The sequence below is a fragment of the Sarcophilus harrisii genome, chromosome 4, assembly GCF_902635505.1.
Source record: "Sarcophilus harrisii chromosome 4, mSarHar1.11, whole genome shotgun sequence".
Classification (NCBI taxonomy): domain Eukaryota; kingdom Metazoa; phylum Chordata; class Mammalia; order Dasyuromorphia; family Dasyuridae; genus Sarcophilus; species Sarcophilus harrisii.
In genome coordinates, this window is record NC_045429.1 from 317609951 (window position 1) to 317635127 (window position 25177).

The following is a 25177-nucleotide window of genomic DNA, read 5'->3' on the forward strand; positions in this document are numbered from 1 at the left end:
AGAAGATATATTAGGCTGAAATGTCACAAATAGGTACCAAATGAAAGGCAGGGAGCCAAAAGAGCCAGTGGGCACCTGATAAATATTGTCTAAGGCCAGTTTCTTAGGATACTTCCTCGGGGTCATTGGAAATGGGTCTTTCATCCTAAAGCAAGTCATTCCAGTATTTCTGCAGTATTGAAAAAAGCATCTCTTGGCATTTGGGAGAGTCCTGCCATAATTTTCTGATAAACATTTTAATCATCTATCATTATGAAATTGTATCTGGAGTTTTAAAGGAATGAGACATAGACAGAATTTCCTCTGACAGAAAGTCTATAAGTTGCGTTGTTTTTTTTTTTTTTCTGAAAGTTTTTAAGTTGTTTTGCTTTTTTCCGTTTTAACCTGCTGTTCCCAATCCTGCATTTCTTTCCAGTTAATATCCTTGGGATCTCAGACCTCCTGAAACCTGGTTTTAATTTCTGTTAAGCATCTTGTATATTAAGGAAAATCACTCCCAAAGTCATTCAAATAAGAAATCATGTTTGGTAAATAAAACAAAGCTAATTGTTGAAGAGTCCCTGCCAAGGAGATTATATGGATTTACTACCTAACTGTAGCATGAAATGTGATGCTCAAGCATCGCCAAATTCTATATGTGTAATTAAAAATGGAGGTAAACATTTTCCTCTTTGGTATTTCCTAGGAACCTCTACTAATCTCTACAAGGCATTATGAAATCTGGACTCAGAGCTCAAGATCTGCTCTGCAGTCAGTTCCAGTGTATGTTCAAAATGTGGTTTGGTTTTGTACACTGTTTGCATATACCTTGCTAAATGAGCTTTAGAGGCTCAACTGCTTCCCAACTACAGGCTGTCAAAGAAGTAAGTAGCAGCTCATTAGCTCATTGGAAAGTATTTAACTTGCCTTTGTTTTTCTGTAGCCTTTATCTTCTGCTCTATTACTAAACACTAATATTAATATAAAAAAAATTTTTTTAATCTTAAAAATCTGACTGACCCAAGAGACTTTTAGCCACTTTAATACAGTCACTGACAAGGAATAATTTTGTAATCTAGGCCAAATGAAAAAAATGTCATTTAGATGTCAGGGCAGAATCTACTTATGTCCCTACTGATGTCTGTTTTTTCTCCTTCCCTCTCTTTCAGGTCAAACCAAAATCAGTTTAGAGGCAATGAAGGGAAATATTTTAATTAGTTTTTAAATTTAAATTAGTTAAAAAATTAAATTTTAAATTTAAAAATAGTAATTAAATTTTAAATTTAAATTAAATTTTTAAATTTTAAATTTAAATTAAATTAGTCATAGGACATGGGGCCAGAAAACAAAATCAATAGCTGTATTCTTCATTCCAGTGGCTACCATAAATGCAGAGCAACCCACTATGACTTATATATGAGTGGTAAATACTACTGCTGCAAGGCTACCAGGTATGCTGAGGACGTGGGTATCATGACAAACATAAAGCACAGGCCAGGGAGGCTCAATGGAGAGAGGGTGATTTCAGCAAAAGTCTCTTCCATAATAAACATCTCATTAAGTTTCCAAACCAGTCCATTTAATCTTGCAACTGTTCACAATCCTGAATTTATAGCCAATCCCCAACAACTTATCACTTGAGTGCATTTAATTAATACTGCAGGCTAATGGGCCACAACCATGCCTAGCTAACCCAAAGAGACAAGTGCAGCCTGAAGAGGAACTTTTCTCAAATCCAATTTCCCAGAGAGGGGAAAGGGACTCAGGGGCCAGATCTGTTCTTGCTTGTTTACAAAGATCTTCCATTAAGAGGAAACCTCCAAAGAACTGTCGTAATTAGAGGCAGCTAAGGCTTAATGGTGAAGGGGAAGTGGGGGTGGGTGGTGAGACCTGGGCAGCGCACAGATGTACAGAATGTTCCTGTGAGTGGCTGTGTTGAAAAGGCTGCAAGTCATAAGATTGTCAAGCTTTCATCCTAGACTGAGATACAAGGTAAATAACATTACCAGAGGGAGACAGACACACAGACCTAGATAATAATCAATGTTGAAAGACAGAGATGGAGAAATAGAAATCTTCAGAGGGAGACAGAAAGAGAGGAACACTCATTTTTAATAAAGCCAAGATATACTGCTGGATTATAGGAAAAGGAAAAAGGTTACTATAGCAACGCCTTCAAGCTGCTCTATTTGTCTGCACTGGCATTTCAAAAATGTAGTTCATATGGTCAAAGAAAAAAATACTGAACCAGCTAGCTTGTGAGTCACTTCTCTACAATGCCTAAGGCTGCCATTCTCACTACATCCAGGGCCATCTCCAGTCCTTCTGATCTCTATCTGGCCACTGGACCCAGATGGCTCTGAAGGAGAAAAGCGAGGCTGGTGCCCTCCCTCATTTAAATCCAATTCACTTGCATGTCGTGATGCCCCTCCCTGAAGTCATAGTCCTCTTCAATTAAGAAGGAAAAACAACAGGCTGAGTGAGGCTGCCAGAGGATTGAGAATGGGATGTCTGGATGAGGTCCCAGGCAGAGGGTGCTACTTTCAGGACCAGGGAGAGTTCCAGGGAGACACTTGAATGGCAACTGGCCCTTTACTTCAATTCCTATGTATCGATTCTAAGCTTCTAGAAGGCCTTATTCCCTTTTCTTCTCCTGCTCTTGTTTTTAAGATCACCATATATTTTGTCTTCATTTTCTATCCCAAACTGCTGGGTAGACATGGAAGAAGGCAGAAAATGTCTACTGAGTTAACACTTCCCCCAGAGAACTACCACTGATAAAGCCAATTCAACATTCATTAAACGTGGACCATCTATGTTCAAGACACTACGCTAGGTGCTGGGTAGACAAAGATTAAAAATGACTCAGTCTCTGTCCCCGAGGCCTGAAATCTAATAAGGGGATATGAGAAATATATAAATGAATATGGGGCAAGCTAAAATGTGATAACCACATAGGTGAAATGCAGACAAAGTGCTATAAGAAATAAAATTACTTTCTGGGTATATGTGTATGTGGGGAGAAGAGGGTATCCTGGAAAGCTAAAGAAATGGCACTTGTGCTGGGCCCTGAAGAATAAAAATTCAGTGAGCATCCTTAGAGAAGGATTTCCATAGGAAGAAAAGAGAACAATAGGCATTCCAGGCACAAAGGGTTGGTCTGCACAAATGTAGGTAGCTAGGAAAAAAGCAGGATGAGATAAGGGAATAGTTAATGGTCTGGATTGGCTGCAGTAGAGTGTGATAAGGAAAGGAAGGTATTTCAAGAGAAAAGTAAATTTGAGTCAAATAATGTATACTCTTACTTTCCAGGCTAAGGAGTCTGAATTTTATCCTATTGATAAAAAGAAAACTACCACTAAAAAAATAACGAAAAATCAAAACAGGGTAGTAATGTGGTCAAACCTGAGGATTTAGAACATAACTTTGGCAGCTGTATGAAAGCAGGTTGAATAGGGGAGAGAAGCAAGGAGTGGGGAAATCAGTGAGGAGACTTATAATAATTCTAGGTCAAATATTCTTAACCTAAAATCCATAAATTAATTTCAGGGAGTGCATGAATTTGAATGGAAAAAATTACATCTTTATTTTCACTAACTTTTGGTTTCCCTTATAATTCTGTGCATTTTATTTTATGCTTTTAAAAACATTCTTCCAAGAAAGAATTCACAGGCTTCACCATACTATCAAAGGAGTTCATAATACAAAAAAAAAATCTAAGTGAAAGATGATGAAAGTCTGAATTAGGACAGTGGCTATGTGGCTTGAGAGAAGAACAATGAAAGAGATAATTGAGATGTAGGATCAAAAAAAGAATTGGCAACTGGCTGGATTGGAAACGGGGTGTAAAGAATAAAGAGTAAAAGATGGTTCAGTGCTGGGTGCCTAGAAAGACAATGTCACCATCAGTAGAAACAAGGAATTGAGAAGACAGATAAACTTGAGTGAGAAGATAGTGGGTTCAATATTGGCCATGACATTGAGATCATAGAATCTTGAGAGTTGCAAAAGATACAATATCATAGCCTAAAGATAGTTAGCTAGTTTCTCCTTGAATATTTCTAATTTCAAGGATATCACTACTTCAAAGGAAAGGGTTTCAATACTGCATAGCTATATTTGGTAGAAAGTTCTTCCTTCCTGCGTAGAAAACCAGAGAGAAAGCAAATCAGACTCTATTACAATTAACATGCTCAAATGAGTTTTTGTATTTCAATTATCTTCCATTCAATGATCTCAAAATTTTGAGAAATATATGTTCCTTCTCTCCTTTTCTAATATGAAAAAATGGGGAGTTGAAAACCTTTTAATAAACTGCATTCTGCACATATGATCACAAGCTCATATTTATTGCCTAATCCCCTCATTCTTCAAATCATGCTCAATGAATTAATTCCTAAGTATAAAAATGTGTGCCCTCATTTTGAGGGGAGGAAATATCTGGGCAGAGAAAAAAACTGGAATTCCTCAATACACATCTAAATAATCTAGAAAAACAAATTTCTTCATTAAAAGTATCTAAAAATGTATACTTCTTTCTGTATTTTCATTTCATTCCCTTTCTGTCAGAAGGTGAGTGGAATCTTTTATCTTCATTCTTGTGGACTTGTGTTTTATGATCATGTTCATCAAAGTTCTACAATTTTTCGAAGTTGTTTTTCTCCATAATGTTGTTGTCATAGTACACATAAGTTATTCTGTTTTCTCTAACTTATGGAAAGTGTTTTGGAAAGTAAAACATATGCTATACTCATGAGGTGTTGTTATTAGCATATAATCAGCTGAGTGAGGAAATTCTAATTTCCCTGGGAAATGGCCAAAGCTGTAAAATGATTTGCCCAATATCACACAATTAATTGTATCTAAATCAAAACTAGAGGACTCAAATTTCCTGGCCAGTCCTGTATAAATGAGTTTAATTAATTTTAAAAGAGGAAATGACAGAGATTTTAAAGTGAGAGCAGATTAATGGAATTCTGTGTCTTCTCTGATAAAATAAAGATATAAACCAAATGAGTCCAAGTAATGGGGAAAGTCACAATGCTGAGTTAAACTGTCATGAAATTTTAGATACTTAAAATTCCAAAAGCCACCAATTCCTGGCCCTGATGACCAGGATTTTAAATTTATATAATTTCAACTTTAAAAATTTTATATCTACAAAAAAGACAAAAACTACACTTAAAACCCCCCATAAAATACAAAAAAGAAAAGGCTGCCTTCTTTCAGCCACTACCTCCTAAATCCAAGGATTTGGCAGGATTTTTCTAAGGGGGAACGAGCATAGTCCAAACCAGTCTGCTGTTCTACTTCCCAAGTATACATTAAAAATCAAGTTTCCCCATTCAATAGATTATCATGATGGAATGAATAACTCAAAACCCCCCATGAATTACAGAAGCTACTAAATAAATGTTATATGTTACATAAAGAGACAGAATTCCCAGCTCACTCAGCAGTTAGTGAAAAATTCAAACCAAGCTACAGCAGCTGCTCCAAGTTCAGAGCAATCAAAGAGGGTTTTAATACTGCCCCAATTGTTCTTCTCAGACTCTCACACCTATCCTTTCCGGGTTTGTGAAAATTAACCCAACTCCATGCCTATTAATACCTAGAGAAGGAAGGACCTGGAAGATTCTGCCAGTTGGGTGTTTTCTCCAGCCTGAGGTGAACACAGTAGAAGATTCTCACAGCAGGAAGTTCTGCATCTCTTAAACCTTTTTCATTCAAAAAGAGTGCAAGAAATCTGTTGGAGGTGTCTTCTCAAATTCCTTTTCACTTATAAGTTACGTAAAGTCAAGAATTATCTATTTTTTTGGATGCAGTAAGTGCTTAATAAATGTGTGTATGATTGCATCATTAGTTTAAAATATATAAAACAGTATTCAGAAGTGCAGATTTAAATATTGTCCCCCCCTCCCTTTTGTAACAGTTGCCATCTTTGTTCTCTATGTCATGTCACTCCTAAAACCCTATTCTTCCAACCCAACAACAAATAAATAAAGTCAGCAAGAGGCAAAAAGAGAAATAGGGACATGGAGAAGCATAGGAATGTAACTTTTTGGCAAACTAACAATGAGGCTAAATAAATGAGAATGCACCTCCAGAAGAATTTCTTCTATTAGTTGATTTGAATAATTTTCAAAGAAGAAAAATTGGAAATGCTATTCAGAGGAGTCAGAAAAGAACTTGGAAATCACCTAATGCAAACTTGCCTGTTTTGTAGGGGAGAAAACTGAGACAAGGCAAGGGAACAAACATTTATTAAGTGCTAACTATATGCCAGGCACTGTGTAAAGATCAGGGGAAGTAAGTGATTTGCCCAGGATTGAGAAGTAAGTGGTAGAGCAGAACCTTGGCCTGAGGTCTCTGCAAATCAAATGCTCTTTCTGCTACATTATACTTGGCCCAGCTCAAGTGCTCAGTAGAGTCCTCTGTAGTAAAGCCAAATATAAACCTAATAATTACAATGAGTTTCAAAGTATGCCCTTGACCTCTTGATCCTTCTGCCTACATTCTTATCAGGAAGGTAAAACTATAGCATTAATTCATGTCATTCACTTCAGCATCATTTCTTCTCTTTATTATGCCTTTAGCATGCCAGCTTCTTATAAGACAATTTTGTAAAAATCTGCTCTCTCATGCCATCATTACCTTCTTAGCAGGAGTTATGAGCAGCAGGTAGGTTGGTGTTATCCCCACTTTCCACATGAAATACATCACAGAGAGGAAATTTTCAGGTGTCTATAAAAATTGAAGTGTTGGTTATATCTTCTCCTATGCTTACCACCTATGGAGGGTTTTTCTCTTATGTGGACTTTTAGAAGACATATTCAGGCTCTTATCTAAAGGAAGCCTTTGTCATACTAATTACATTTATAAAATGTTTCTCCTATATGGGTTATAATAGTCTGGTGCTTAGAAAAAAACTTGATTGGTACCTAAATTTAACTTTCATTCAGTGACAACAGGAGGTTTCTATAATTTCTGAAGGAGCTGCCCTGCTCCCTCAAAAAGTCCTAAGGACCCTATTTCAACTACTCTTGCTTTGGAAGTGCTACTTCCATTCTCCAAACTCCCCAGAGTTGATGGTGATTCCCTGGAATGAAATCTCCTTATATAGCTTGATTTTTACAAAGTAGGTCTTGTTTCCTTAGAATTTACCAATTTATTTGACTGAATTTTACAAAAGTTAAGAATGTTTTCTTGGTATTAACAATTTTTCCTTCCTCTGGACCATACAGACATTGATTTTATTTCTGTAGGATTCATGACTCTTTCATTAGAATTATTTTTATCAAAAATTGCCTGGCTCCCTCTAGAATGAATAAGGAAAATGATGAGTTTCAGGTAATGTGAAAGATTATACTGGCTTAGAACTGCACTTATCATCCATCTAGTTCTAATGTAATAGAGGGTATAGAGATTGTAGTGTGGAGGGGGAAAGAATGCTGTGCATAAAGACATTAGTAACATATGTGAAACAGGGTGAGGATGGAATGAAACAAAGCTTAAGGATGGGTAAGGGAGGGAGAAATCAGTGACGCAACCAAGCATTTAATGGGGAATTGTGGCTAGTAGTACTCTGAAGAAAAAAGGACAGGTCAAGATTGGAGTAAAGCGGATAAAAGAGACTAGACAAAAGTGGCTAAGAGGTGCCTTGAATTGGAAAATGGTGTTAAGAGTATGAAAGGAAGTAAAACATTTCTTTAAAAAGAGAAGAAAGGTATATACATTTCTCCTTCATTGTACTTAGATGTCAATGAAGACAAGATGCTCAGGATATTGAAACTTTTATACAGTTAATTAGCAGGAAAAAAAATCCTATTTTTCCAAATTGACCACAAGAAAGAATGCCATACACACATTTTAAGATCTACACATCCTTCATCATCTTGGAAGAAAGTTAGAGATGTGTTACAAGTTTAGTTCTGAAATTTTTCATGTTTGTCATACTATCTCATATGCATAAGGGAACCCCAAACTCAGGACAGGAAAGGTATTAGAGGACTAGACTTACTCAAAAACCAAAAGAAAAGAACTTATTCTAATTGTACCTGCTAGAGGGTTCCTCAACTATCCCTTCTCCTTCTCATCCCATCCTGGAATGAATAAACAGGGCTGAGAATGAACAGAATTTAGGTTTGGTCCAGTCCAAGGAACTCAAACACTGATGTCTTTACTGACTGTTCCTCATGCACAGAGTTAATTCCCTGTCATCTCCCACTTCTTATATTCTTGGCCTTCCAACATTTTTGGACAAATCGTGAAGGCAGACAACCTCCCATGTACTCACACAACATCATGTTCAGTAATCACCAGACTTTAAAGGCTGTGAGTCCAGAGCAACTTATCCTTTTCCCCATCTACACCTAACAAACCCCTAGCTTCTGATCCCCTCTTCTCAGCAATTCAGTCACCATTTGACGAGAAACAGTTGGTAAAGACATTTTAAAATACCATGTATTAATAAGAGGAGTAATGGACAATGATACAATGATTACTTAGAACCATGCGTTATAGTAAGCACTTAAAAAATACTCATTCAGCTCAACCAGCCCACCATTGTTCTGTGTGGGAAGTCCCTACAAGTAATCAAGCCCCTGTCTACAAAACTGTCTGAGAGCAATTCAGAAGGGGTACATGGTTAGGTTGAAAAACTTGCCTGAATGAAGTCCAGTTCTACCTATCCGGATAGAAAGCTCATTTTCATGGAAAGGCAGGGGGAACTCATTGTTGGCATCTTCCTTCATTGATTTGTAGTCCAAGCTTAGCATTAGGGCCATTTGGGAATCCTCAGTCATACCCTGAAACAAGAAGAACCAAAGTGAATGTGAGAGCAATCAGTGAATAATCAACAGCATTTATTCAGTAACTGCAGTGAAGGTAATTCCTTATGCTGCACATTTGGGATAAAAAGACAGAGGTAGAACACAGTCCCTTTTCTCGATGAGCAAGCATGCAACAACTATTTATTAAACATCAAACTATGTATGAGGCATTGTGCTAGATACTGGCTATACATTGCTTGCCTGGGATTTCTCATTGCTAACCCTTGGTTTCTCTGGCTTCCTTCAATTCCCAGCTAAAATTACATTATTTACAGGGAGCATCTGCCAACTCTTCTTAAGCTTCCTTTTGCTGATTACTCCCCACTTATCCAGTATGTAATTTGTTTATAGTTATTTGCATGTTGTCTTCTTCATTAGATTGGGAGATTCTTAAGGACAAGGACTGTCTTTTGCCTTCCTTTGTGTGCTTGGCACATACTAGGCACTTCGTAAAAGTTTGACTGGCCACAAATACAATGTAGGCAATAACAAGTACTTATGTAATGGTATATGTCGTGTGTGTTTGTGTGTGTGTGTGTGTGTGTGTGTGTGTGTTTGTGTGGATATATATATATATATATATATATATATATATATGTGTATATGTACACACACACATATATTTATAGAGAAGAAGGGAGGGAAAAGGGGGAGAGAGAGAGAGATAGAAATAGAAAGAAAATTTTAAAATAAAGTAGTTAAACAGAAGGTAAAGAAAAAAGGCATATAAGAGGATCACTTTAAAGGCAAAGAGCTGGGAGGCAGAGCGTATCACTTGGGAAGAACAAACAGAAGGTCAAAGTGACTGGTTTCCAGATTATGGAACAAGAATACTGTCCAATAAGGCTTGGAAGAGGAATTGGGCACAAGTAAGTTATGGAGGGTTTGAAAAGCTATTCAGAGGAGTTTATATTTTTATCCATCAGGCATTAGAGAGTCACTGAGTGGACTGAGTAGGAGACTTACATGATTAGATCTGGAAAATTACCTTGAATTTTTGAAAAAGAGGTATTGGTGAAGACCATCAGCCTAAGTGCAGAGGCAAAGCTCTTGGTTTTTGGCCAAGCATCACAATAATATTTAGGAAGCATCAACCCATGCAAGCTATTGGTGCTAGATGCCATATGGATTCTCAGTGGTGCCACAGGGCACAGAGAGCTGGGACTGGAGTTAGGAATATCTCAGCTGAAATCTACTCAGACTACCTAGGGTATCTTGTATAATCATCACTTAACCACTGTCTGCCTCAGTTTCCTCAACTGTATGGAGACAATAATAGCACTCACTTCCCAAGGCTGTTTGGGAGGATCAAATTTAAAAAAAAAAACTGTAAAGTCTTTACCCTGATGCCTGAAATATGATAGGTATCTAATAAGTGTTTAATCTCTTCCCTTGTGAGATATCTGCAATACTGTGGTATTAGTTACTGACACTTAGGGACTTTGATTCCTGGAAAGCCACCTGCTTCTCTGTCTTTTTATCCTCTTTTCATTTGGGTGGCCACAGTGGGAAGGTAAATTCCCAACAAACTGTGTTATTTGGGAAGGAGACGGAGATTAGAGAAGTGAGCTATTTGTTTAGATTATCTCTGAATTGCAAGTATATTTTTCCAATAAAATAATAGAGTTCCCTATAATTCTGTGTATATGTAAGGGGAATGATAAGCTACTCATGTATAGTGGATAGAAAGTTGTGTTTGGAGGATGGGACTATGAGGAAGCTTAAATGTATATAAATCTTCATTTCTAAACACTTTTCCCAGATTTGTTGACAGAAATGTTTTCCTAGCTCAGGAGAAGATCTCTCATTAGGAAATTTTCTTTTTGAACATGGTACATAGCAGCAACAAGATTATGTGATGATCAATTGTGATGGAGACTCCTTTCAATAATGAGGTGACTCAAGACAATTCCAATAGACTTGTTATAGAAAGCGCCATCATCATGCAGAGAGAGAATTATGGAGAGTGAGTGTGGATCAAAGCATAATATTTTCACCTTTTCTTGGTGGTGGTGGTGATAGTGTTTGTTTGCTTGGTTATTTTCTTTCTCATTTTTTCCTCTTTTTGATCTGATTTTTTGTCTGCAACCTGATAAATGCAGAAATATGTTTGGAAGAATTGCACATGTTTAACCTATATTGGATTGCTTGCTATATGAGGGGAGGGAGAAAAGAAGAAGAGAAATTTGGAACACAAGATTTTACAAGGGTGAATGCTGAAAACTATCTTTGAATGTATTTTGAAAAATAAAAGGCTATTATAATTTTTAAACATTAAAATAAACTTTAAAAAATAAAGCTAATAAAAAAGAAAAAATTCTCTTTGCAGATGCCCACTATTTTGATGCAGGAAAATTCACCTGGGAAGAATAATTATGCTGTAAAAATAGGAAAACTGATTCAGTAACTGAAGTCAAGTATTTTAGAAATAGATCTAAAACAAAGCAATTTTAAAATAGATTTTTTATCAAAGCTTTTTAATTTTCAAAACATATGCATGGATAATTTTTCAACATTAACCCTTGCAAAACCTTGTGTTCCAACCCTCCTTTTCCTCAACCTCTTCTCCAAGTTGGCAAATAATTCAAAATATGTTAAATGTGGAAAAAAATATGTTAAATTAGACATATGCATACATATTTACATAATTATCTTGCTGCACAAGAAAAATCAAATCAAAAAGGGAAAAAATGCGAAAAATAAAATGCAAGCAAATAACAAAAAAAGAGTGAAAATGCTATTTTGTGATCCACATCGATTCCCACAGTTCTCTCTCTGGGTGTAGATGGCTCTCTTCATCACAAGATCATCAGAACTGGCGTGGATCACCTCATTGTTAAAAAGAGCCACATCCATTAGAATTGATTATTGTATAATCTTGTTGCTGCCATGTATAATGATCTCTTGGTTCTGCTCATTTCACTCAGCATCAGTTCATATAAGTCTCCCCAGGCCTCTCTAAAGTCATCTTGCTGATCATTTCTTATAGAGCAATAATATTCTATAACATTCATATACCACAATTTATTCAGCCATTCTCCAATGGGCATCCCCCCTCAGTTTCCAGTTTCTTGCCACTACAAAGAGGGCTGCCACAAACATTCTTGCACATACAGGCCCCTTTCCCTTCTTTAAGATCTCTTTGGGATATAAGCCCAGTAGTGACACTGCTGAATCAAAGGGGATGTACAGTTTGATAACTTTTGGGGCATAGTTCCAAATTGCTCTCCAGAATGGCTGGATCTGTTAACAATTCCACCAACAATGTATCAGTGACCCAGTTTTCCCATATCCCCTCTAACATTCCTCATTATCTTTTCTTATCATTTTAGCCAATCTGAGAGGTATGTAGTGGTATCTCAGAGTTTTCTTAATTTGTATTTCTCTGATCAGTAGTGATTTAGAGCACTTTTTCATATGATTAGAAACAGTTTCAGTATCTTCATCTGAGAATTGTCTGTTCATATCTTTTGACCCTTTGTTACTTGGAGAATAGCTTGAATTCTTATAAATTTGACTCGAGTCGCTATATATTTTAGAAATGAGACCTTTGTCAGAACCTTTGAATATAAAAATGTTTTCCTAGTTTATTGCTTCCTTTCTAATCTTGTCTGCATTATTTCTGTTTGTACAAAAACTTTTTAACTTAATACAATCAAAATCATCTATTTTTTGTTCAATAATAAATTCCATTTCTTTTTTGGCCATAAATGCCTCCCTTCTCCACAGATCTGAGAAGTAAACTATCCTTTGTTCTCCTAATTTGCTTACAATATTATTCTTTATGTCTAAATCATGAACCCATTTGGTATGAGGTATTAAGTGTGGGTTAATGCTAATTTCTGCCATACTAGTTTCCAATTTTCCCAGCAGTTTTTGTCAAATAGTGAATTTTTATCCCAAAAGCTGGGGTCTTTGGGTTTGTTAACATTAAATTACTATAGTCATCGACTATTTTGTCCTGTGAACCTAACCTATTCCACTACTCTGCTTCTTAGCCAATACCAAATGGTTTTGATGACCACTGCTTTATAAAATAGTTTTAGGTCTGGCACAACTAAGCCATCTTCATTGACATTTTGTTTCATTAATTCCCTTGACATTGTTGACTTTTTCTTCTTCCAGATGAACTTTGTTAATATTTTTTCTAGATCTGAAAAATAATTTCTTAGGAGTTTAATTGATATGGCACTGAATAAGTAAATTAATTTAGGTAGTATTGTCATTTTTATTATATTCGCTCTGTCTATCCATGAGCACTTGATATTTTTCCAATTCATTAGATCTGACTTTATTTGTGTGGCAAATATTTTGTAGTTGTATTCATATGGTTCCTGACTTTGCCTTGGCAAGTAGACTCCCAAATATTTTATATTATAGACAGTTAATTTAAATGGAATTTCTCTTTATATCTCTTGCTATTGGACCTTGTTGGTAATATATAAAAGTACTGATGATTTATGTGGATTTATTTTGTATCCTGCGATTGTGCTAAAGTTGTAAATTGTTTCAATAGTTTTTCAGTTGATTTTTTAGGGTTCTCTAAGTATATCATCATATCATCTGCAAAGAGTGATAATTTGGTTTCCTCATTACCTATTCTAATTCCTTTCATCTCTTTTTCTTCTCTTATTGCCAAAGCTAACATTTCTAATACAACACTGAATAGTAATAGTGATAGTGTTCACCTTGTTTCACCCCTGATCTTATTGGGAATGGTTCTAGTTTGTCCTCATTGCATATGATGCTTGCTAAAGATTTTAAATAGATGCTACTAATCATTTTAAGGAAAATTTCATTTATTCCTATACTCTTTAGTGTTTCTAATAGGGATGGGTGTTGGATGTTATCAAATGCTTTTTCTGCATCTATTGATTTTTGTTAGTTTGGTTATTGATATAGTCAATTATGCTAACAGTTTTCCTAATGTTGACCAGCCCCGCATTCCTGATATAATCCTATGAGGTCATAGTGCACTATCCTGGGGATGACTCTCTGCTATCCAGTACCAGGTAGGGTGAAAATAGAGAAAGAAAAGTATATAGAGCAATTTCCCTAATGAATATTGATGCAAAAAAAATTTTAAAAGATTTTAAATCTTAAAATCTGGATCACTTTTGATTCTGTTAACTGACTTGTTATCCCCCTATATCTTCTCTCCCTCCTTCTTGTCGGCCAGTCTTTTAAAAAAGGCATCCCTTTTCCTTGTTATCAATTCTAGTTGTACCTTGGATCTAGTCCCTTGTTATCTCCTTGCAGAGATTGTCCCATCAATCATTCCCTTTCTCTCAACTTTCAATTTCTCCATTTCTGCTGATTTTATCCTTTTGTCTAAAAACCATGTGAAATTTCCCCATATCTATAAGAAGTCTTCATTTGGTCATGCTTTCCTCCTACATCTATTGCTTCTCTTACTTAATTTTCCTCTCTTCATTTAGATGATGATAATGGAAAGAGGTGGTAAATTCTTAATGAAACTGTATTGATCTTAGCTCTTGGGTGATATAAGTTTTATTTGGGGAGGACATTGATTCTCTTTGTAAAAATGAGCTGTTTGAGTAAACTTAGAATTTCATGTATATATTTGTATAAATAACAGACAGTTCCCTATAATTTTATGTGTTTATAAGAGAAATGGAAAGTAGTTATTCAATTATGGAAAAGCAAGGTATATTTTAGGAAATGCCCTTTTTTCTTTTTCTACTGATTCCCATTATTCCAATACAGGAAAATTCACTGGGAATAATAATCATGCTTACAAAAAAAGGAAATCTGACACAATGATTGAAGTCATGTATTTTAAAATGTAATTGAACTAAAGTTGACTTTAAATGGATTATAAATTTTAAAGTTAGATAATGATTTCAGTCTTGGCTCCATCACTGACTTATTCTCTGTCTTCTCCCTTTTCTCCTGGAGAAAGTCTTTGAGGAGGAAGAATCTCTTCTCCTTTTTGAGGTCATCCTCCCTATTTGTGCCCCTTGATGCAGTCCCTCCCTATTTCCTGCCACACCAAACATTCCTTCTCTCTTCATTTTCACTGTCTCCCTTTCTATAGTTAACCTCCTTGTCCACAAAACAGGAGAGGTCTCCCTCTCTACTAAAAACAACTGAACAACACTGTCCAATAATTCTTCTCTGGCGCTAAGCTTGGTCATCATAATTCAATTTGGATTATTGTGTTGTTATTGTGAAGGATTTTGAATTTAAGTTTCTCCCTATTCCAATCCATATTCCACTCAGTCATTAAAATGATTTTCCTAAAGTGAAGGTCTAACAATGTTTTGTCCTACTCATTTAACTCCTCCCCATTGCCACCAGAATCAAATAAAAAACACTTTTTGGCATTCAAAGCCCTTCCCAATTTTAGCCTTCCCCCCAAAATCTTAAATCAGACTACCCAATATATTCCACAATCCAGTAAGATAGATCTCCTTAGCCATTACACCAAACAAGAAACTCCATCTTTCAGCTCTGAGTATTTTTTCTCTCCCCCATTCCTGAAATGCTCTCCCTCCTCTGTACTGCTTACCAATCTACCTTTAAGACCTAATCAAAATCTTTTTTTTTTATTGGAAGCTTTTCCCAACCCTTCTTAATTCTGGTGCTTTCTCTCTGTCAATTACTTCTTCTTTATCCTGTAGGTAGCTTCCTCTGTATATATTTGTTTGCATGTTGTCTTCCCCATCATATGGTAAGCTCATAGAGGGCAGAGATTTGTCTTCTGCATCCCAGTGGTTAGCATAATGCCTGGCACATAGCAGGAGCTTAATAAATGTTTATGGTGTGATTGATTTGTAGCCAGTGTAGATAACTTTCCTGGTTCTGCTTACTGACTTTGCATCAGACACAGAAGAGTATGGAAATAACAATATTTTAAACATTAAGTTCAAGTCATCTGTCCTGACTCTACCTGACATCTTTGAATCTGTCACTTCTATCCCCTAAGTACACTCTCCTTCCCAGATTCCAAGATATTTCCTTTTTCCACATTTCCTTCTACTTTTCTCTTTTTTATTATTCTTTGTTGATATGTCATCCATCTCCTCCCCTTACCCCACCCCCCCACAGTCTCTGTAGTATGCCATGGTTCTTTCCTCATCTCTTTGAAGATTACTTTTAAATAAAAATATCTCCTATGAGCTTCAGGACCCATAAGTGTCTATAATGTCTCACAAGCCTTTAAACTCAACATGTCCAAAACTTGTATTCTTCATTCCACTTAATACTATTCTTCCTCCCAATCACAACAGTATTCATCTTTGTGTCTCCCATCTTTCTAATCCTCAATAATCAATGAATTTTTGTTTTTCTGGTTCTACAACAACATATGTCAAATCTGCCCCCTTTTCCACATTCATTTGACCAATATCTTAGTTCCAAATCTTATTATTTCTTCCTTGGACTACAATAAAAGTTATCTAATAGGTTTCCCTGCTTGCAGAATTTCCCCCTCCCCTTTCCCATCTATTGTTTACACAGCTGTAAAATAATAAATCCAGGGAATCCACCTCCTGGTCTTCTTAGCATCCTTTAAACAAAATCTCACTTTCTACAAGAAGCTTTTTCCAGTCCCATTGCTTGTGCCTTCCCTCTGAAATCACCTCCAATTTACACTGTATATATCTTATATGGACATAGTTGTTTGCCATGTTGTGCCCCCCATTACTGTGAGCAGCTGGAGGGCAGGGGGCAGTACTATCTTTGTCTTTCTTTGTCTTATTTATTGAGCACAGTGCCTGCTACAAAATAAGATTTGTTGACTTGACAAAATACCTGAAGGGAACACATAACAGATTTAGGAAACTTACACCCAAACCTCAATGCAGTATATATATATATATATATATATATATATATATTCATCGTGCTGTTAGGTTCCTAAAGTACCAGAAGAAATTAATTATATGGTAGAATCATCCAAAAGGCAGAGATATTCTCTGTAGGCATACTAAGAATAATATTATAAATGAAGCTTATGGCAGTGACCTTTGCATTTCTCATGAGATCAAGAGAGTAAAAACTCCAAACAAAGAAGCACACAATGGTGATACAGAAGAATTTTTACATTAGTTAGAGGCTCTATTTCAAAAAATGTGTGATTCTACCCTGTTAAAACACTTGAATGAAGATTACCTTTCTACCCCATCTGTAACTGATGGGGGTGAACCCTGAAACTGTGTCCCCTTTAATCTATAAAAGAAGGACAATTCAGGGTCTCACCTTCCCAGACAACATCCTACCCAAGTTAAGTGGTCTTATTCAGTTGGAGATCTCGATCTGATAATCCTATTGAGTGGCTTGAAACTCTAAGATAAGTACTCTCTTTACAACTGAAAAATCTAGGCTGGGGCATTGACAACATTAAAGGTATCTCATTCAATTTTAAATGCAAGCCCAAGACTCAGACTGATAATAAAAGACAACTCTGAACTTCCAAATCTTTGCAGAAGTCCAAAACAGGAATTTGCTTTGCCAAGGAAGCTCTCTGCTTGCCAAGGCTGCCTGCCAGGACTTTTGCCCACTGTGAAGATATCCTCTTTTCAGTGTTAACCTTTGTTATAACTACAAATTTCACTATTTAGTACTAATAAAGCTAGGATCATGGGTCCTATAACTCACCTGAATGAGTTTTATTCTATACCAGAACCAAAGGCAAAACTCCAAACTAGTGGTGTCAAACAAATAGAAATGAGGGCATTGTACAAATATATCATATGTCATACAATCATACATAAGGATCTCTATGGGCTACATATTGACTTAGAAAACTAAATATTAATATTTCCTATATATATATATATATATATATATATATATATATATATATTTATTTATTTTGTTATGTATTTCCTAATTACATTTTAATCTGCTCTGGCTGCACTAGGGACCTCATACTCAACACTTTTATTCCAAATAATGAAAATTAATACAGAAATTGAAAATAAGGAACTAAGTTATAGATGGCTTGGTACAATCCATCTTCATTTCTCAAGTAACTCCAAAAAGACCGTCATCTTGTTGTGGCACAGATCTCTTTTATTGTCCTAACTCTGGTATATGTCTACCATATAATTTAGTTTCCCTAAATTGTTCTGTCTGTTTCCTTAATTGGTCCTGCCTCAGTTTCCCTAATTGTTCTGCCTCAGTTTTTCTAAATTGTTCTGCCTCAGTTTCCTTAATTGTTCTGCCTCAATCCCCTTACTTGCAAACCCCTCCTCTGGTTCATTAAGACTGGTATAACTCAGAGGTTATAAATTGTCAATGTGTAAACTAAAAAAGGGTGAGTCCAGACTTTCTTTCTCTAACCAGACACTTTCTTATCTCCCAGTTTGTTAGAATTATGGTCCCACCCCACCAACCTGTCAGAACGGGATTAATGGTTCCTGCCTGGAGATTCCAGCTGACCAGAATTTGGACTCCACCTCCCTGCCTTTGTTTAGCTAGTGTGTATAAATATGTCATTGAGAACTCATATTTGCTGCTGGATGCTGGATTCTTGGAGACGATAGTCTCAATTCAGCCCTGGAATAAAACCATGGATCCAGTTGGTCCCAATAAATCTCTCCCTTTCAAATAAATTATTAAAAACTCTCTAATCTCTATCTTGCCTCAGTTTCTCTGGCATTACAATCTGATGATGATGTTGGATTATAAAATCATAGGATATAGAGCAGGAGGGGAGCTTAGTGATCCCTCCAACTCCTCTTATTATTTTGTTAACTTAAGAAACTGAAGCTCTGAAATTAACTGCTCACAGTTACAGAACAAGAGAACTATTAACAGGCAACAGAACTGAGATTTCCAGTCCAGATTCTCTGATTCTCATTCCCATACTTTTTCCATCAGCTTCAAGTGAAAAGGGCAGTACATTGTTTCCTTGTTCAATTTCAATTTAGAAAAAAAATTTATGACTAAATAAGACATTCTACTGAAAATAAAACATTAGAATTATGGGTATTTTCTGATCTATTCATAGAAATGCAACCACAAATAAAAAAAAAAATTTGATTAACTTTGCTTTCTTAACCAGTAAATAATATATTTCATAACAGAATCTCACAAAAGATAATCTGTGTGAGATTAAAGTCTATGACCTCCCTGTTAAGTCTCAATTCTAATGACTGAGAATAAGACTTTAGAGCAGGGGCTCACTCTGACCTTTTGGGGTCATTCCTTTGGCAGTCTGGTGAAGCCTATGGATTCCTTCTCAGAATAATACTTTTGAACACACAAAATAAAATACTCAGAATGACAAAGGAGATCAGTTATATTGAAATAAAAATGTAATTTTTTTCCCCCATCCAAAATTCACAGACCTGAAATCTGTCAACAGACCTCTTGTGGATGTCAGATTAAGAACTCTGTACTAGGGGATTAAAATGTCTTATTCTTTCATTTCTTTCTTTCCAAGTAATGAACTGACTAAACCCATCATTTATTATCTTTCAGTTTGTGTAACATTGGTTGCTCCATTATTCTAATCATTACTTTCCATGATGCAGTTTAATGAGGGCAGCAGCACCTCCATTAACTCCCAAATTAGGGGCTTTGCTAAACAATTGCCCTCCTTGCTCTGAAAGGCAAGCTCTAAGGTTTCTTTGTGAACTTTTCCCCAAGCCTGGCAGCTCTGAAGATTTCTCCCTGGAGCGTCCCCCCAGGGTGCCTTCAATGGGAATCACACAAAGAGAGAACCTGTCAGGATGTCTCAGGATTACCTTCAAACTAGACAGAGAAAGTTTAGATGTAGAGAATTCACCAATTCCTTGCCTCATAGACATTGTTCAACTACCCTCAAACCAGCTGGTGTTGCCAAATGCTACAAGCAATACATTCTCAGGTCTTGGGTTGTTTATATGCTTTAATTATTTGTAATTCCACATCTCCTTATGCAGACAACTAAGAAGTCATTGCTGCAATAAAGGCATGTTTCATTATGAGAAGACTTCAGCTGATTGCCCTCCTGTTGTTTTCTTTCTTTTTATAAAGTGATGGATGCTTAACTAGGAGTGGGATGTGAAGAGATTCACTTCATTCCAACAGAGACTCTATAAGATCCAAAAGCACTAAAGCTGTTATTTACTGGGGTAGTGAATGAAAGCCAAAGGCAAGACCGCCTTGGGGAGTGAACCCCTTGTTTTCCTGTACTGCTAACATTAAATGCAGCTTTGGTTTTATCTTTATTTGGGTATGACTAGAGCCTTCAGGAGTTATAAAAATGCTGATGCTGATGCTCTTCCTCCTTAGGAAGCATTCAGTTCTTATAATCTCCTATAAGAAGGTTACTCAATTAAAGAATTAGGTTTCTTTGATGTAGTGGGGTTTGGGGGGAGAGGGGTTTGAAGCAATGGGGGTTAAGTGACTTGCTCAGGATCACAAAGTTAGTAAGTGTCCTAGACAGATTTGAACTTGGGTGTTCTTTAGGACTTTAGAGCTGGTGCTCTATCCACTACATCATCTAGATGCCCCCAATTCACTTTCCAATTTTCTGTGACTTTCAGCAAACCAACTAACCCTTCTGAGACTCATTTATAAAATAGGTATAATAATATTTGCTCTTCCTGTCTCACTGAACTGCAGTGAAGTAAATACTTTGCAAACTGTAAAGAGTAAAAAACTATTATTTCCAATCAACTAAGAGCAAACATACCCAAAACCTCAAGCCCACACTTGCAACTTTATATGCTTTTCAGCTTTTATCACTTTGCATTTCTTTTGATTGCCAAGCTTAAGTGCAATTGCAGATTTCAACATATTTCTCATAGCCCTCCTCAATCTCTCACAGCCCTGATGAATATCAACCTCCTGACCATTTTAAAAGGAACCAAATAAACAATATTCCCAATCCCAACGACGAAATATAGCATTTGAGGTCCCCTTATTTTAGGGGGTCTTCTGTTTTAACAATAAGTCAGTAAATCCTAAATCTTCTGGTTTAGAGGTCTGTCTTGGGGACTTCCTACACTCCCAATCAAGAGCAACAATCTGTTGGATTCTGAATAAATCACTCTTCAGTCAGATAGTTTCCGCCCTCAAGATAGTCCCACAGATCAAACTCCTGAGATAGCAGTTGTGTGGAAAGGTGAAGAATTTACAGATTAAGCATATATTGATCAGAGACTGTTAACTAAAGTAGATCAGGCCTATAGGCCCCAGTCCAGTGATTTTAGATGAGACCTGGACTGCATTCCATTGTCCAAACAAGGAATTAAGTGGCCAAAACTGTATATCTCCTTTTTCACTGCATTCCACTTTATCTCTAGGGAGATAAAGGTTTATGTAACCAATCACAACCTATACAGGGTGGGATTTGGGGGGTTCTTTATCTGAAATGTATAAAAGTTGTAAGCATCTTCAAGTGAATGACTCTCTTCCTGTGGGTATCCTTGCTGTCCTTTCGGGCCCACAGGCCAGGACAGTCTGCTTCTCAAGATTCTAATAAATTTTTTCTGTACATCATTTGGAGTGACTCCTGAGTAGTCAGTTTGGGTAGTGTAATTGCCCCAAACACAGTGAATAGACCACTCCTCAGTTCATTGTTGACTATGAGATAGATAATCTGTTGGTTAGTAATAACCAAATTCCAGAGACCACTCTTCTAGGTCATAGAATGAGCATGTTAATAATAGAAAGCTGGATAAAGAGGTCTCCTCTCTCTTAGGACTTTGTTGATTTCTTTTGGAACTTAGCATGCTTGTAATGGCATTACAATTATAATAAACTTTGCCCCTTGACTAGGAAATGGATTCAAGCCTGCAAATTTTTTTTGAGACACTACAAGACATAGATCATATACCCCAATCTTTTGGAGTCCCCTTCCCAACTTCAACACCATCTCTTCCTCAGACAGCAATTTAATAATTATTAACTCAAAAGTAGGATGGATATCTCTCTCTTAGTCATTTTAAAAGGAACCAAATAAACAATATTCCCAATCTCATCTCTTCCTCAAACAGCTACTCAATTCAATTTAACACATTAACTCAAAAGCTATTATATGTAGGGTACTATACTGAGCACCAGGGATACAAAGATAACTCTGCTCTTCCCTCTGGCAAAGAGACTGAGGAAGGTTTCATGGGGAAGCTAATACCTGAGCTGGGCCATGGAAAGAAGAATTTCCATCAAGTAAAGCTGCTGAGGGACTAGGTCTAGGAAGTAAGCATAACCTGTATGTACAGAGGTAAAAGGGACAGGAGGAGATCAGAGGGCAAAAGGAAATACAACTAGAAAGGTAGCTTGAGGAAAGGTTGGGTTCCTTGATTATCAGGAAAAAAAAGTTTGCATTTTGTTTTTTAGACTTTAGATAATACTAATAAGTTTCCCATTAGCTTTGAGGTGCAGAGGGATATGATCTGTTCCCTATGAGGAAGAGATTGTCCATGCTTTACCTTCAGGATAAAATTGTGAGAAATAATTCTGGGAGTCCTCTCACTTAAATAGCAAAATACCTTGTTTTTACTGTATACAGTATTCTCCTGGTTCTGCTCACTTCACTCAGCATTAGTTCATGTAAGTCTTTTCAGGCTTTTCTGAAATCAGCCTATTAATCATTTCTTCTAGAACAATAATACTCCACTGCATTCATATACTATAAATTATTCAGTCATTCCCCAATTGATAGGTATCCACTCAATTTCCAGTTCCCTGACACTACAAAAAGAGCTTATGCCCACTTTTAGACAGTTTTGATTAAGGGGGAGAGAAGGAATTCTAATATTGCGTGTGCATAAGATCTCAAAGATAACTATCATGCCCTCTTTGTACCTTTTCTTCTCCAGACTATATGCCCCTAGTTCTTTCTAATAATTTTCATAAAGGCAAGGTTTTAAGTCCCTTCCCATTCTGATTACCTTCTTAAATGTCTTTCTTAAAATATAGTTCCTAGAAGCAAATCCAATAACTTAGAGAAGAACACATTTCCCTCATCCTATTTACTCATCTTTTGTCAATGAAACCTAAAACCACATGAACTTTTTTGATTGCCATAGCACTCCCCTGATTTATAGTAAACTTGCTAGAATCTCAAGGACTCTTTCCTAAGGCTAGACAATTTGAGTTATCATATAAGCATATCTCCTCTACCCTGCTGCTTGTACGGAGTAGTCTAAGTATAGGACTTTTCACTTGTTACAAGGAAAATACCAAAATATATTCCTCAGAATCATATCCATTAATAGTCTTCATTTGTGATCTTATAACAGTAGTCACAGAAACAGCGAACAAGTTAATGCACTTTGTGAACTGAGGGATGTTTTCTACATTCTTAAAATGTTTATCTGGGTGGGGGTGAGGGTGGGGAGGGATGTAGGGGGCCTGCCACAGTAGGAAACTGATCCAAGCTGTTTTCTAACTCACACAGCTAGATTACAGCATTATAGGGAATTCATTGCTTTATAAGGAACTATAGCAAACACCCACACACACACACACACACACACACCGATTTATAGGATATATAACAACACACTGTATATGTAACCAAAAAAGTAACCAAAAAGTCCCTAAGCAAAGGATCTAACTTTTGTGATCTCATTCAACCCTCACAATTCTTATAGTGAAGTCAACATAGTAAGAGTTTATGTTCCTAATTCTTTGATTCCAGTTCAATTTTTTTTAAATTAAGCCTCTCTCATGCTAGGCACTGGAGATAGGAAAAAAACAGCGTTCAAGGAGCTTACACCAGCCAGGTTGTACATAGATTTTTTAAAAATTACACAGACTATGCAAAGTAATTTCAAGAAGTAGAGAATACACAAAGGAGGAATCAAAAAAAAAAAAAAAAAAAGGCCCCATAGGAAAAGTAACATTTGAGCTGAATTTTGAAAGAAGGCAGTGATTCTAAGACGCAAAAATGAAGAAGATGCACTTTGGACAGATTAGGGAGAGTCTGTGCAAAAGCCACAAGTCTGGGACACAGAATGTGAAACCTGGGGAACGTTAGCAGGACTGTTTCTCTAGAATGAAACATGTAGAAGTAGGGAAATAAGGCTGAAAAGGTAAGAGAGCAGGAGGCAGATTATAAAAGGGCTTAAGTCTTTCAGTTAATATGGAATCATTGCAGATTTTTTAATAAGAAAATGCAATAGTTACTGCTGGGCAGCAAAGTGGACCAGAAGATACAGCATTAGGCCTAAAGTAGGAAGTCTCCTTTTCCTGAGTTTAAATCTGGCCCCAGACATTCACCAAGCTGTAAGTTTCCTCATCTGTAAAATGAGCTAGAGAAGGAAATGGCAGACCACTCCAGTATCTTTGCTAAAAAAAAAAAATCCCAAATGGGGTCACAAAAAAGCGAACACAACTAAAATGATTGAACAATGAATTGAAGAAAGGAGAAATGGGAAGAAAGAAGAACAATTATGAGGCTGTTCTACAAAACCTATGACCATTGAAAATTGTTTCACTCCCAAGCAGTAGGTCTGATGCTCTATTTCCATTCCACAGAGTGATGAATCATGGAACATCTTTTTAAGTACTTGCATGGTCCGCTGGAGCTTATGACATTGCAATTCTACTACATTAACCTGACCTTTCCAAACACTCAAGTGAAAAACACTTAAAATGCTTCTGTGCAAAGTTTAAAAGTTCTCTTTTGTTTTTCTTCCTCCACCTTCTCTTTATTCCTTCTTCAATCCCTCGGGCTAACCCATCTCAAATGAGAACAGGGAGTAGACTTCTGGAAGACACACAGAAACACACAGCCAAGACCTCAGAAAAGGAGACTTCTATCGTTTGTGACTTTCTTTTTATTATCTAGTTAAGGTTTGGATCATGTGATTGGTTCTAAATAAACAAATAAACTTTCCCTGAAGAAAGGCCACACATAGGGGTACCCAACCTAGAGGAGAACATTTTCTGAAAAGAAAACTAGGAGAAAAAAAAAGTGAGAGAGAAGAAAGAGACTGCTGAGATAGACCACAGATAAAAAGTAAATGTTTCTGTTGTTTTCTTCTTTTCTTTTTTTAAAATCTCTCCTTTAAGAAATAAAAGTCACACATAATTCACTATGGTCAAAGGTCTCTGGCATCAGGAAGACAACTGCTGTTTGATTCTGAGTCACAAAAACATATCACTAAATTAAATGCCCAGTGCAGAACTGAATAGATGGGCCCATCCCCAAATGAAGTTTATGATGGGAAAAAAAAATGCATTGGCATTAAGCAACAACCGGCTAAGTATCATTAAGCTACCCAGCAGCACCAACAATTTATTTGTAAGCCATCTGTGTTTGTCCAAATTCTCAAAAGCAAATGTCCCTATGCTTGTGTTACTGCAGCTCCTGCCCCCCATCATTCCCTTCACTGTCAGATCTCATCAGAGATGCTCTGAGATGCTCACATCAGATCCAGAAAAGGGCAAGGCAGAAG

General features: G+C 36.5%; 1 protein-coding gene across 6 annotated transcripts in view; it reads right to left on the bottom strand.

Moving 5' to 3' along the window:
- Positions 1-25177, bottom strand: part of SLC39A11 (solute carrier family 39 member 11) — a 478311-nt gene that overhangs the window by 300070 nt on the left and 153064 nt on the right. For all 6 annotated transcript variants that reach the window (XM_031965726.1, XM_031965721.1, XM_031965722.1 and 3 more), the window contains one exon: positions 8645-8786. In XM_031965726.1, the coding sequence (XP_031821586.1) occupies positions 8645-8786 (142 nt within the window). The remainder of the gene's footprint in view (positions 1-8644; positions 8787-25177) is intronic.